The sequence below is a fragment of the Cervus canadensis genome, chromosome X (genome assembly GCF_019320065.1).
Source record: "Cervus canadensis isolate Bull #8, Minnesota chromosome X, ASM1932006v1, whole genome shotgun sequence".
NCBI lineage: Eukaryota > Metazoa > Chordata > Mammalia > Artiodactyla > Cervidae > Cervus > Cervus canadensis.
Genome location: NC_057419.1, coordinates 128,565,238 through 128,579,285, shown reverse-complemented (window position 1 = coordinate 128,579,285; position 14,048 = coordinate 128,565,238). Strand labels below are relative to the sequence as shown.

The 14,048-nt window shown below is 43.0% G+C and overlaps 1 protein-coding gene across 1 annotated transcript; it reads right to left on the bottom strand.

The window, feature by feature from the left end:
• ZCCHC12 (zinc finger CCHC-type containing 12) lies at positions 1-3,209 on the bottom strand. The gene is made up of 4 exons (XM_043459999.1): positions 2,983-3,209; positions 2,582-2,633; positions 2,234-2,373; positions 1-1,839 (listed from the first exon to the last, which is right to left on the bottom strand). Exon 4 carries the CDS (start codon positions 1,727-1,729, stop codon positions 521-523), a length of 1,209 nt encoding a protein of 402 aa, XP_043315934.1. The 5' UTR covers positions 1,730-1,839; positions 2,234-2,373; positions 2,582-2,633; positions 2,983-3,209; the 3' UTR covers positions 1-520.
• Between the last annotated feature and the right edge of the window lie 10,839 nt (positions 3,210-14,048).

Genomic DNA, 14,048 nt, shown 5'->3' with positions numbered 1-14,048 from the left:
TAGCTGCTGCTGTTTATTGATATAGAAAGAAGCTCACAACATATATTATTTTCTTAAAAAATACAGACTTTAGAACAACACTTATATTTGCTCACTGTTATCTATACATATATCTATCTGGGTACATAGGTAAACAGAACTACCTAGAAGGACATTCATCAAAGGGTTGACAATGGTTATTTAAGGGTTGAAGGGTTTGGGGTAATTTGTACATTTTGCATTTGTCTTTACTGTTTTAATATTTAACAATGAATTATATCACTTTCACAGAGAGAATAAAGGCATCAAGGAAAGCAGCACGCACAGAGGATTAGGATTAGGCAGCAGGGGATTAGTAGCAAGGATGGAGGTCAGGCCATCTCCCTCCACTATACCAATATTCAAGACCCTCCATCCTTCACCCCAAAAGAAAGCTGCTTTGTGGATTAATTTATGTGGTTAGAAGCATCCTCCCCCCATTTTTCCCATTGCTGGACTCTGCATATAGGTTAGGGTTCACTTAAAGCTGGGGGCTAGCACCTCACTGTAGCTCAAAAGGGTCACTGGGTTCGACAGGGGCCTCTCTTGACCTCTCCTCGCTATGTGCCAGCTCCTGCAGGGTGATGATCAGATTTTCAAACATCTGGGCCTTGTTGCTCTCGTTGTCACAGCTTTCCTTTGAGTGGCCCTCTTCACCACAATATGAACAGCAAATTGTGTGTTTTCGTTTCCTGGTTCTACGCATATTCCCAGGACCATCATTCTTATACCCAGAACCCCCACTGGTGCAAGGAGATGGAGGCTGGGAATTGTTGGGGGAATCAATGATTAGCACTTGATCCTGAGGTCTGGCCCTGCATCTGGGGGGAGGAGAATCCGAGAATGAAAGTGGAAGGTCCTGAGACTCCTCCACCAGGATCACATCCTCATCTGAGTCATCGGGGGTATCATCTATCTCGATCACGTTACAGTCTTTATTATCAATCACTATGGGTGGGGAGCCCCCAAGTGCCACTGGGCTAGTTGCCCTTGCCACCACTGACTCAGATCTCTTGGCCCGCTTCTGTTTAATGAAAGTGTCATCCCAATCCTCTTCCTCCCTTATCATCCTGATTAACTCCAGGAAAGTGGGGAGACGCTCCTGCTCATTTGCATACATCCTGAGAAGATTCTTCAGCCTGAAGCGCAGGTCCCCATTCAGCTCGGCCCCTAAAAGGAACTGGTGCAGGCGAGACTGGTTGGCGTCTTTCTGAGCTATGATCCCTGCCTGAATAGCATTCTGGAGCTGCACCTCTAAACGGATCACATAAAGGGAGGCTTTCTCCCCTTGCGCCTGCAGGGTGTTAAAAAATTTACTATGAGCAGTCACACTGCTTTCAGACTCCCCAAACACCAATTTCATGGCGTGCAAGAAATCTGCCACGCTGAGGTTGGGGTTGGCCGCCTGCAGCAAAAGCATCACCTCCCGTGCGGGGCCCCTCAGGGTTTTAATCAAGCGCCTGAGCTTTTCCTCTTCAGACATATTCCAATCTGGCAAGACCTCATTGACTTGGATCAGCCAGTTCTCAAAGGTTTCTTCCCCCTGGGCTGGCACCACCCTCCCCGAGAACAATTTCAGGTTTCTCTCTGCCAGGATGGCCATTAAAGGACCAAGACTCCTCTCCAGAGACCTTAGCATAGAATGGGCCCAAGGTGGCAAGGGTGCGTTTTGCCGCTGGCTGTTACCCACGCGCGCAATGATGCTAGTCATGACGGACGATGTCCGGGTCTCTAAATGTTAACAAGATTCTCAGGCTTTTACAAAAAGCCTAATCTGCAGGCGTCCTGGGGGATTCTGTAGTCCTCCTACCTCAGTAGAAACTGTAAAAAAGAAACAAATGAGACAAAAGATGGGAGCAGGGGTTATTTTCTCCCTTCCGGAATATCCTGCAGTACATTTTATATCTGCCCACTACCCTAAAAATATCCTCCAGGAGACTGGCAATTAAACCTCACGGAGCCAGCCGGTGTCTCGTGTTAGCACGATGCTTTTTACAGCCACTTCTATCCCTTCCCTCCGTTCCTTCAAGAGGGACGGCAACTGTTGCTTCTAAGTGTAATAGTGTATGGGGAGGATAGTGGGCTCTCAAAATAGAGCACAGCGGTCACAGATTTGTGGGAATAAACAAGATCTCATTAACCTCCTCCGGTCTCAACCACACCCCCTTCTTAAAGTCCACTCCCCAGCCCGCCCCGCTATTTCTCAGATTCTTACAGGAGCTCAGGAGCAAGTGCGCGCCTTTATTTCACTTCCAGCTTCTGCAACCAGTGGCCTCCGTGGGAAAGCTCGCCTCTGGGCTTCAACCGATCGCTGTCCACCGGGGGTCGCCGATCTGGGACCTCAGGGCGTCAAGACTGCGCCGCCGCAGAGGGCAGGGCAGGGTAGGGGAAGGGTCAGAAACAGCCTCACTCCTCATCCCGCTTCCTCCTCCCCGCCTCCCACCCCCCACCCCGCGGCCTCCGCAGCAGCCAGGTGGAAAATTCCTTCTCCCACCTTCTGAATACAAGCCAAAGAAGGCCCCCGCCCCCCATTCCATTTCCCCCGGGGAAATCGTCGTCCTACCAGCTCTGTAATCAGCCGCACAGAATTCAAGTTCAGCTTCGGCTCTGGTGGCCTGCCACCGAGAAAGAGAATCAGAGTTGGAGACGCACACCCACATATTCCTCCCGCCGGAAGGAATGGGGAGATGCAAAGGGGCTTCAAGGCAGTTTGCGATTCTCCCACCTCCCAAACGCGCCCCTTGCCCCCTCCCCCTGAAAACGCCCCCTTTCTCAATCCAGGCAAATCCTACCCATTCGGCAGCATCCAGTGGAACCCCACCTCCTCCCTCAGCGCAGCCAGGCCGCGGGAGGGCTCCTTCCCCTGCCGCGCAGTCCTCCATTCCCTAACCTGGGAGCCGCCAGTCCTGGTAGGGCTTCCCCCTGCTCTCTCCGCGCGGGGCAATCGCGCCCCCCTTTCTTTACCTGTGTTGGGCTTGTGGGCACCGGACGCTTTGGCGTCGACAGCTGCGTCTCCGCCTTCGGTCTCCGCGGCCCTGCAGGGGAAAAAGATGGGCGCCTCCTCAGCCGCTGAGCTAGCCGGGACTACCCGATGAAGCTGCTTCGCACGGCCACCCTGAGACTGGTAGCCGAGTCGAGGCAGCAGTTCCCACGGCAGCCGCGGCAGCTTTTATCCTCAGCTAACCGAGACAAAAGAGCGTGACGGGCGGGCGGGCGCGGCCAATCAACGGGGCGCGGGGGCGGGCTTCCCGCGCAGCCTCGGGCGGGATACAAATGCTCGCCGGCGGTGGAGGGTGGAGATGAGCAGCAGGTCCCCGCGAGGTCAAGTGCGGCTTGGTTGTGGGAACTGGAGTTTTCTCGAGTCTTCCCTTCTCCCTCTCTCTGTCGGTTCAACTTTGGGCCTTGGAGCCATGTACATTAAACATGAGGCGGAATCCAAATCAAATAAGCAGTAAAAGTTCTTCACCTTTGTATCGGGGGAGTGGAAAATAAAAGCATTAGCGTTTTCTTTGTGCAAATAGCTTACACAGACTTTTTTTTTTTTTTTTTTACACTGTGAAGGAGGTGGCAGTACTGCGTCCATTTAACAGTGAGGGGACTTGTGCCCTCAGACTGTTTAACCAGTACTCACCAAAGGATGTGTGCAAGGCTGGCTGCCTCAATCATTTTGGGGTGCTTATTGGAAATGCAGATTCCTGGGCCTGGCCTGTGGGAGATTCTGACTTACTAGGGCTAGAGCTGGAGGGTGGGGGGTTGTATTTTTTTAATTGGTGTTTAGTTGCTATACGATGCTATGTTAGTTTCTGTTGTACAGCAGAGTGAATCAGTTATACATATATCACCTCTTGGTCACTGGAGTATTGAGCAGAGTTCCCTGTGTTACACAGCAGGATCTCATCAGTTATCTATTTTATACATAGTAGTGTATGTATGTCAATCCCAATCTCCCAATTCATGCCCCCTCCTGTCCCCTCTTGGTGTCCATCCATTTGTTCTGTACATCTGTATCTCTATTTCTACTTTTTTAGAAAAAAAAACACACTATATTTGATTTGGAGGTGCCAAGAGGATGGTGAATAATAGACCTGCTTCCGACGTATCTCTGGAAGGACTGATGCTGAAGCTGAAGCTCCAATACTTTGGCCACCTGATGTGAACAGCCAGCTCATTGGAAAAGACCCTAATGCTGGGAAAGATAGAAGGCAGGAGGAGAAGGGGACAACAGAGGATGAGACGGTTGGATGGCATCCCTGACTCAATGGACATGCATTTAAGCAAGCTCCAGCAGATGGTGAAAGACAGGGAAACCTGGCATGCTACAGTTCATGGGCTCACAAAGAGTCAGACATGACTGAACTGAACTTCCAGTGTATATGTTCACAGCATACCTATGCTGACATGCAACGACAGGGCAGATATTCTTCCTGGGGTCCATGATCTTCCTGAAATTGTTTGCAAAGGTTTTGGATTCTGTAGGAGACTGAATAATGTTCACCTAAATATATCAAGTCCTAAGCACTGGAACCTTCCAATGTTACCTTATAAAGTGAAAGAGTCTTTACTGTTCAGTTCTGTTCAGTTCATTTCAGTCGTTCAGTCATGTCTGACTCTTTGCAACCCCATGGACTGCACCATGCCAGGCCTCCCTATCCATCATCAACTCCCAGAGCTTGCTCAAACTCATGTCCATCGAGTCAGTGATGCCATCCAACCATCTTATCCTCTGTCGTCCCCTTCTCCTCCTGTCTTCAATCTTTCCCAGCATCAGGGTCTTTTCCAATGAGTCAGTTCTTTGCATCAGGTGGCCAAAGTATTGGAGCTTCAGCTTCAGCATCAGTCCTTCCAATGAATATTCAGGACCGATTTCCTTTAGGATTGACTGGTTTGATCTTGCAGTCCAGGGGAACATCAAGAGTCTTCTCCAACACCACAGTTTAAAAGCATCAATTCTTTGATTCTCAGCGGTCTTTATAGTCCAACTCACACATCTATACATGACTACTGGAAAAACCACAGCTTTGACTAGACAGACCTGTGTTGACAAAGTAATGTCTGCTTTTTATTAACTTGTCTAGGTTGGTCATAACTTTTCTCCCAAGGAGCAAGTGTCTTTTAATTTCATGACTGCAATCACCATCTACAGTGATTTTGGAGTCCAAGAATATAAAGTCTGTCATGATTTCAATTGTTTCCCCATCTATTTGTCATGAAGTGATGGGACCAGGTGCCTTGATCTTTGTTTTTGAATGTTGACTTTTAAGTCAGCTTTTTTCACTCTCCTCTTTAACTTTCATCAAGGGGATCCTTAGTTCCTACTTGCTTTCTGCCATAAGGGTGGTATCATCTGCATATCTAAGGTTATTGATATTTTCCCCAGCAATCTTGATTCCAGCTTGTGCTTCAACCAGCCCGGCATGTCACATGATGTACTCTGAATATAAGTTAAATAGACAGGGTGACAATATACAGCCTTGCTTCTTTCCCAATATGGAACCAGTCTGTTGTTCCATGTCTGGTTCTAACTGTTGCTTCTTGACCTGCATACAGGTTTATCAGGAGGCAGGTAAGGTAGTCTGGTATTCCCACCTCTTTAAGAATTTTCCACTGTTTCTTGTGATCCACATAGTCAAAGGCTTTGGCATAGTCAATAAAGCAGAAGTAGATATTTTTCTGGAACTCTCTTACTTTTTCAATGATCCAACGGATGTTGGCAATTTGATCTCTGGTTTCTTTGCCTTTTCTAAATCCATGTTGAACATCTGGAATCTCTCAGTTCATGTACTATTGAAGCCTAGCTTGAAGAATTTTGAGCATTACTTTGCTAGTGTGTGAGATGAATACAATTGTGCAGTAGTTAAAACAGTCTTTGGCATTGCTTTTCTTTGGGATTGGAATGAACACCAACCTTTTCCAGTCCTGTGGCCACTGCTGAGTTTTTCAAATTTGCTGGCATATTGAGTGCAGAACTTCCACAGCATCATCTTTTAGGATTTGAACTAGCTCAGCTGGAATTCCATCACCTCCACTAGCTTTGTTTGCAGTGATGCTTCCTAAGGCCCACTTAACTTTGCACTCCAGGAGGTCTGGTTCTAAGTGAGTGATCACACCATTGTGGTTATCTGTTTTGTATCGTTCTTCTGTGTATTCTTGCCACCTCTTCTTAGTATCATCTGCTTCTGTTAGTTCTATACCATTTCTGTCCTCTATTGTACCCATCTTTGCATGAAATATTCCCTTGGTATCTGTAATTTTCTTGAAGAGATCTCTAGTCTTTCCCATTCTATTGTTTTCCTCTATTTCTTTGCATTGATTACTGAGGAAGGCTTTCTTATCTCTCCTTGCTATTCCTTGGAACTCTGCATTCAGATGGGTATATCTTTCCTTTCCTTCTTTGCCTTTAGCTTCTCTTCTAGTCTCAGCTATTTGTAAGGCCTCCTCAGACAACCATTTTACCTCTTTGCATTTCTTTTTCTTGGAGATGGTCTTGATCACTGCCTCCTGTATAATGTCATGAACCGCCACCCATAGTTCTTCAGGCACTCTATCAGATCTGATCCCTTTAATCTATTTGTCATTGCACTGTATAATCATAAGGGATTTGATTTAGCTCATACCTGAATGGTCTAGTGTTTTCCCCTACTTTCTTCAATTTAAGTCTGAATTTGGCAATAAGGAGTTCATGATCTGAGCCACAGTAAGCTCCCAGTTTTCTTTTTATTGACTATATAAGAGCTTCTCCATCTTCAGCTGCAAAGAATATAATCAATCTGGTTTTGGTATTGACCATCTGGTGATGTCCATGTGTAGAGTCTTTTCTTATGTTGTTGGAAGAGGGTATTTGCTATGACCTGTGCATTCTTTTGGCGAAACTCTTTTAGCCTTTGCCCTGCTTCATTTTGTGCTCCAAGGCCAAACTTGCCTGTTACTCCAGGTATCTCTTGACTTCCTACTTTTGCATTCCAGTCCGCTATGATGAAAAGGACATCTTTTTTTTCTTTTTTTTTTTTTTTTTGGTGTTAGTTCTAGAAGGTCTTGTAGGTCATTGCAGAACCAGTAAATTCAGCTTCTTAGACATTAGGTGTTGGGGCATAGACTTGGATTACTGTGATATTGAATGACTTGCCTTGAAACCAAACAGAGATCATTCTGTCGTTTTTGAGATTATACCCAAGTACTGCATTTTGGACTCTTTTGTTGACTATGAGGGCTACTCCATTTCTTCTAAGGGATTCTTGCCCACAGTAGTAGATATAATGGTCATCTGAATTAAATTCGCCCATTCCAGTCCATTTTAGTTCACTGATTCCTAAAATGTCAATGTTCACTCTTGTCATCTCCCGTTTGACCACTTCCAATTTACCTTGATTCATGGACCTAACATTCCAGGTTCCTGTGCAATATTGTTCTTTACAGCATCAGACTTTACTTCCATCACCAGTCATATCCACAGCCAGGTGTTGTTTTTGCTTTGCCTCCATCTCTTTATTCTTTCTGGAGTTATTTCTCCACTCTTCTCCAGTAGCATATTGGGCCACCTACCAACCTTGGGAGTTCTTTCAGTGTCATATCTTTTTGCCTTTTCATACTGTTCATGGGGTTCTCAAGGCAACAATACTGAAGGGGTTTAACATTCGCTTCTCCAGTGGACCACATTTTGTCAGAACTCTCCACCATGATCCCTTCTGTCTTGGGGGGCCCTTCATGGCATGACTGATTGTTTCATTGAGTTAGTTAAGGCTGTGGTCCATGTGATCAGTTTGGTTAGTTTTCTGTGATTGTGGTTTTCATTCTGTCTGCCCACTGATGGATAAGGATAAGAGGTTTATGAAAGTTTCCTGATGGGAGAGACTGACTGTGGGGGAAACTGGGTCTTGTTCTGATGGGCGGGGCCATGCTCAGTAAATCTTTAATCCAATTTTCTGTTGATGGGCAGGGCTGTGTACCCTCTCTGTTGTTTGGACCCAACTATGGTAGGGGTAATGACGGTAATGGCGACCTCCTTCAAAGGAAGAAGAATCCCACAGATAGAGGAGCCTGGAGGGCTACAGTGCATGGGGTCACAAAGAGCCAGACGTGAGTGAGCACACATAGGTGCATCTCTAAATACAGTCACATTCTGAGGTGCTAGGGCTTAGGTCTTCCACATATGAATTTTGGGGAGACACAATTCAGCCCACAACACTATCTTTCCCCTTACTGCTGGTTCTAGGAAAGCATGTTTACTTTCCTTCATGTAGATTGTGATTAGGAGGTCCCTGTGGCAATTGATGCTTTTGAACTATGGTGTTGGAGAAGACTCTTGAGAGTCCCTTGGACTGCAAGGAGATCCAACCAGTTCATCCTGAAGGAGATAAGTCCTGGGTGTTCATTGGAAGGACTGATGCTGAAGCTGAAACTCCAATACTTTGGCCACCTCATGCAAAGAGTTGACTCATTGTTAAAAGACCCTGATGCTGGGAGGGATTGGGGGCAGGAGGAGAAGGGGACGACAGAGGATGAGATGGCTGGATGGCATCACTGACTCGATGGGCATGAGTTTGAGTAAACTCCGGGAGTTTGTGATGGACAGGGAGGCCTGGCATGCTGCGATTCATGGGGTTGCAAAGAGTCGGACACGACTGAGCAACTGAACTGAACTGTGGGGCTTTTGGGGGTCAGGGTGGTGGCAGCATGTGCTGCACAAATGGACTGCCCAAGGGCAATGTTGTTGCTGTTGATCTTGTTCTTGACTGTTCTTGCTTGGAAGAAAGTGAATGATCTGATGTCTTTTGGCTGCTGTGGGGTTCCTCTTTAGCTTGCCAAGGTACTTCATCTGCTCCTTTCTGCTTTCTTATTCCCAATCCCAATAGTTAGAATGCTTTGGAATAGACAGTTCCAATTTGGAGATGAGGCACCTTCCAACTCAGGAGTGTGGCCTTTATCTTGTGGACAGAAGAGTAGGGTGCTGGTGGTGGAGAGTGGAGGGTGATGGAGGAAGAGAGAAGGTAGGTTGGTCACCTGGCAGGGATGAGGATAATGCTGGCAGTAGCTTATGGTTTACCTTCAGACTCTCTCTTCAGCTCCCCAGTGCTGTGAAATCTGACCCTAATCTCTCATCACACCCTTGTTCTGAATTTCTTATTAATTGATGAAATAATTTTTATTTTTGGTTGTGCTGGATCTTTCTTGCTTTGCACAGGCTCTCTCTAGTTGTGGCAAGAGAAGGCTACTCTCCATTGCAGTGCATGGGCTTCTCATTGTGATGGCTTCTCTTGTTGCAGAGCATAGGCTCTAGGGCACGTGGGTTTCAGTAGTTGTGGCACACAGGCTCAGTAGTTGTGGCATAGGCTTAGTTACTCTATGGCATATGGAATCTTCCTGGACCAGGGATTGAACCCATGTCCCCTGCATTGGCAGACAGATTCTTATCCACTGTACCACCAGGGAAGTCCCCTTGTTCTGAATTTAAATAGCTTTAAGGTAGAAATTACTAGGCAGTCAGTGTAGAACTCTGAGACCTCTATCTTGTGATCAGTAAACATCCCACTCCATTGTCCTGAATTTCTGAAATGTGTCTTTAGTCTGATAAATTATCAGCACTCAGATCCAGGGAAGGGCAGTAATTAAATTCTGTTCCATATGCTTGAGGGCAAAACAACTGGTGATCATTATTCTTAAGCCCATACATCTGGTCCATGGTAAAATGGCCAGAAGGTATGAAAAAGGGTGGAGACTTAATCCAAGGATCAAGAGAGGCCATAAAGAAGTTAAGTATTTTGACCTTTAAATTGATTGGTTAGAAATAATGTGATTTAAGGAAGGATATAAAAACTGTTGTAAGTCCCACCTTGTGGAGACTCTTAACCCCTCTGACTGTCTATGCTGAGAGCTTTGTACTTTACTCCTCTTTAATAAATCCTATTCACTTGCTACCACAAGTGTCTGAGTGTTCCTGGATTCCATTCTTCGCTCTGCAGATAAGAACTTGGATTCCCATCTCAGCTTCATCACCAAATCAGGTGACCTGCAGTTGGACATGGTGGCATCATAAAAGACAGACTGGACCTCAGAGATCTGGCAAAATGTTGGAAGAAAATGGATTGTGTATCATGGTGCCTGGGTGGGGTCATTAGAACAAAGACAGGGTCACTCCATGTAGTGCTAGAAGAAGCATGTTGGTTATTGAGCATCATGGTCTCCAGTCTTATCTCTGGTCTCATGTTGCCAGGTGTCAGGGAACACTTCCAATTGCAAAGATTCAGGCTCTGGTGGCTCGGAGGAAGCCACATTTTATTTTCCAATTTCAAAAACATAAACTTTTAAAACCTGAAGGTTAGGAGTTAAAGCTTTCAGTTGAAACAGTATAAGCTACTTTTGACAGCCTTACTCCTCTCTGTTACCTGTTTATCTTCATCTGTTACCTGTTTAAGCTTCTCCTGAAACTTTGTTGAGATAGACACTGTTCCCTCATCAAAGGACTGAGAGCATACAGGCACTTCACACCAGGGCTTTGACTCAGCCCTGGAAGTCAAAGCTGGGGTGAGGATGCTTACAGGAGATCCTGCCCATATGGGACCCTGGGGGCAGCATATTTCATGAAAATCTTCAACAAGAGGGTGAAATAAGGTATTTTTAAACAAACAAAAGCTAAGAGGGTTTGTTACCAGTAGACTGCACTAGTGGAAATTTTAAAGGATGTACTTCAGGAGGAAAATGATTTGGGAAGAACTAAATGCAGGAAAGAATGTAGAGCAAGAAAAGCCATAGTATGTGGACAATGTAAGGGAACATTGACAACAGAAGGGATCATAAAAAAGTCTATGCTATTTTTTTAAAAATAAACTTTAAATACCATACAGTAAGAAAAGACTTCAGAAGGGACATAAATGGAGTTCAACTTTTCTAAGAGACTTGTATCATATCAGAAGTGATTTAGGTATTTATTAAATTTATACTTTGATAAGGTAGCTATCTATGTAAGAATTAATAGGATGTAACTATTAAAATAATAGCGACAGGGACTTCCCTGGGGGTCCAGTGATTCGGACTCTGAGCTCTCATTGGGCACAGTTCAAGTTTGATTCCTGGTCAGGGAACCAAAATATCACAAGCCACATGGCGTGACCAAAATTAATAATAATAATAGTGACAGAATAATTGAATAAAAAAAATTCTGAGTCAATTTTTTAAGTCAAGAAAGAAGAGGTTAAAAGAATAGAAGGGAAAAAAGATAGATGAAAACAATACAAGTACAGAAACCCAAATATATTAATAATTTTATAAATGTTTCTGTACTACATGCTCAAGTTAAAAAATATTGTCAGAAGGAATTACTAAATACACCCATATGCTTTTCAGGAGAGATTAATCCAAAATATAAGGGTACAGATAGGTTGCCAAGAAAAGATGGAGAGAGACAAATCATACAAATAACATTTCAGTGATAGAAAACTTGTACAGCTGTGTTCGTATCAGACAAAATACACTTAAAAGCAAAAAGCATTATCAGAGATAGAAGGTTATTTTTAATGATAAAAGGTTCAATTCACCAGGAATGATTTTGCACTTATAACAAAATCCCAAAATACATAAAGGAAAAGTTAACTTATGTAAAGGAGAAATAGACAACACTCATAGTTGATCAAGGAGAGGAAAAAAATTGTCTCTGAGGATATAGAATATATATATTATATTCAAACAATATAATTAATAATTTTGAGCTAATAGCCAATGTATAGAACACCGCCCACCAACAACTACAGAATACACATACAGAACATTTGTAAAATTTGAGCATGTACTAGGACAGAAAGCAAGTCTCAATACACTTCAAAAATTGAAATCTGATCATAATGCAAATAAACTACAAATCAATAAATAGAAAAGATAACTGGAAAATTTCTATGTTTAGAAATTAAGATACTGACTGAAATAACAGATTGGTCAAAGAAGAATCATAGTGAAATTACAAAAATTTGTAGTTGAATAATAATGAAAATACTCATATCAAAACTTGTGGCATGTAGCTAAAACAGTGCTTAGAAGGAAAAGTATCTTTTGACAATGATGAAAGGCTAAAAGTCCATGTGGTAAGTATCTATTTCAAGACTTAAGAAAGCAAAAAGTATAAGCCCAACAAAATTAGGACAACATGAAATGATAAAATTAAGAATATAAATTAATGAAATAGAAAGAAATAAAGACAACAAGTCAAGAATGTCCTATCTTGAACTGGAGTTCTAGCCAGGGAAATCAGACAAGAAAAAGAAGTAAACAGCACTGGACTGGAAAAAAAGAAGTAATTATAGAGGACGTGATTTTGCATATAGAAAAGACCACAGAAACCATTAAAAAAAACTTCTAGAATGAATAAACTAGTTCAGCGCGATTGTAAGATATAAGATCAAGACTGGATGCTTGGTATACTGGGCAAGTTCATATAGTACAAATAAATGGCAACCCACTCCAATATTCTTGCCTGGAAAATCCCATGGACAGAGGATCCTGGTGGGCTACAGTCCATGGGCATGCAAAGAGTTGGACACAACTGAGTGACTGAGCATACACTCTTTCAGAGAAAACTTTAGTCCCTTGCATTCAGTAGACAAGTGTTCTTAGAAGTTGCTTAAATCATATTGTAAACATTTCTCCAGGGATGGTATAGAAATGGCCAATAAACATGTGAAAAGATGCTCAACATCATTAACCATGAGGGAAATGCAAATCAAAACCACAATGAGATACCACTTTATACCTACTAAGATGTCTGTAATAAAAAAGAGACAAGTGTTGGCAAGGATATGGAGAAACTTGAATCCTCAAATATTGCTGGTGGGAATATAAAATAATACAGCCACTTTGGAAAACAGTCTGGAATTTCCTCAAAACATCATTAAATGTGGAATTACCAGATCATGCAAAAATTCCACTCCTAGGTGAATACTTGAGAGAAATGGAAATGTATATCAATATAAAAACTTGTACATGAATGTTCATAACCGCACTATTAGTAACAAATGGAAACAGCCCAAATGTCCATCAACTGATGAATAGTTAAGAGGAAGGAAGTTCTGATACATGTTACAATATGGATAAACCTTGGGGACATTATCCTAATCCATGAAAGAAGCCAGTCACAAAAAGGTCACATATTGTATGATTACATTTATAGGAAATGTTCAGAACAGGCAAATGTAAAGAGGTCAAAAGTAGATCAATGGTTGCTAGGAGTTGATGGAGGAGGAAAAAGGGGGAGACTGTCAATGAGTTTCTTTCTTTCTTTTTTTTGGCCATGCTTGGCAGCATGCAGGATCTTAGTTCCCAGACCAGGGATAGAACCCATGCCCTTTGCTGTGGAATATAGAGTCTTAACCACTGGACTGCCAGGGAATTCCCCATGGTTTCTTTTTGCGAATATAAAAATATTTGCTGATATAAAAATATTCTAAAATGATTGTGATGATGATTGCACAACTCTGAATTATTTTTAAAAACATTGAGTTGTACAACTTAAAAGAATGAATTTTATGGATGCACACTGTAGCACAATAAAGCTGTTTTAAAAAAAAGAGTACTTGTGGTATGCATCCATTTATATAAAGCTCAAACACAGGTGAGACTATATTGTTCAGACATGTATTCAGAGATCATAAAACTAAAAGAAAGCAAGGAAATATTAAATATATACATATTAAATAAAGTCGGGATAGTGTTTACCCTGCAGGTGAGGGTGGAGTTTTTATTGAAAAGTAACCTCCAGCGGGCTTCCCCAGTATTTTATTCCTGACCTTGATTGGTGGTTACATAGGCATTTTTTTTTCTGTTTGTTAAAATGTACATATGTGTTCTGTGCACATTTCTATGTAAATGTCCTATTTTTGATAAAACAATAAAATTAAATTCATTCACGTGAGTTTATGTGGACTACATCGAACTGTTAAAATGTTGGACTGAGCCAAGTTATTCATTCCAGATATTTAAAGAAAAGAAGTTCTGTATTAACTGTCAGTGAGAGTCAAAGACATCATAGAGGTGGACAGGAAGTAGGGCCG

Coding starts and splice junctions, on each gene's coding strand:
- ZCCHC12 (XM_043459999.1), bottom strand. CDS start 1,729: ATGACTAGCATCATTGCGCGCGTGGGTAACAGCCAGCGGCAAAACGCA.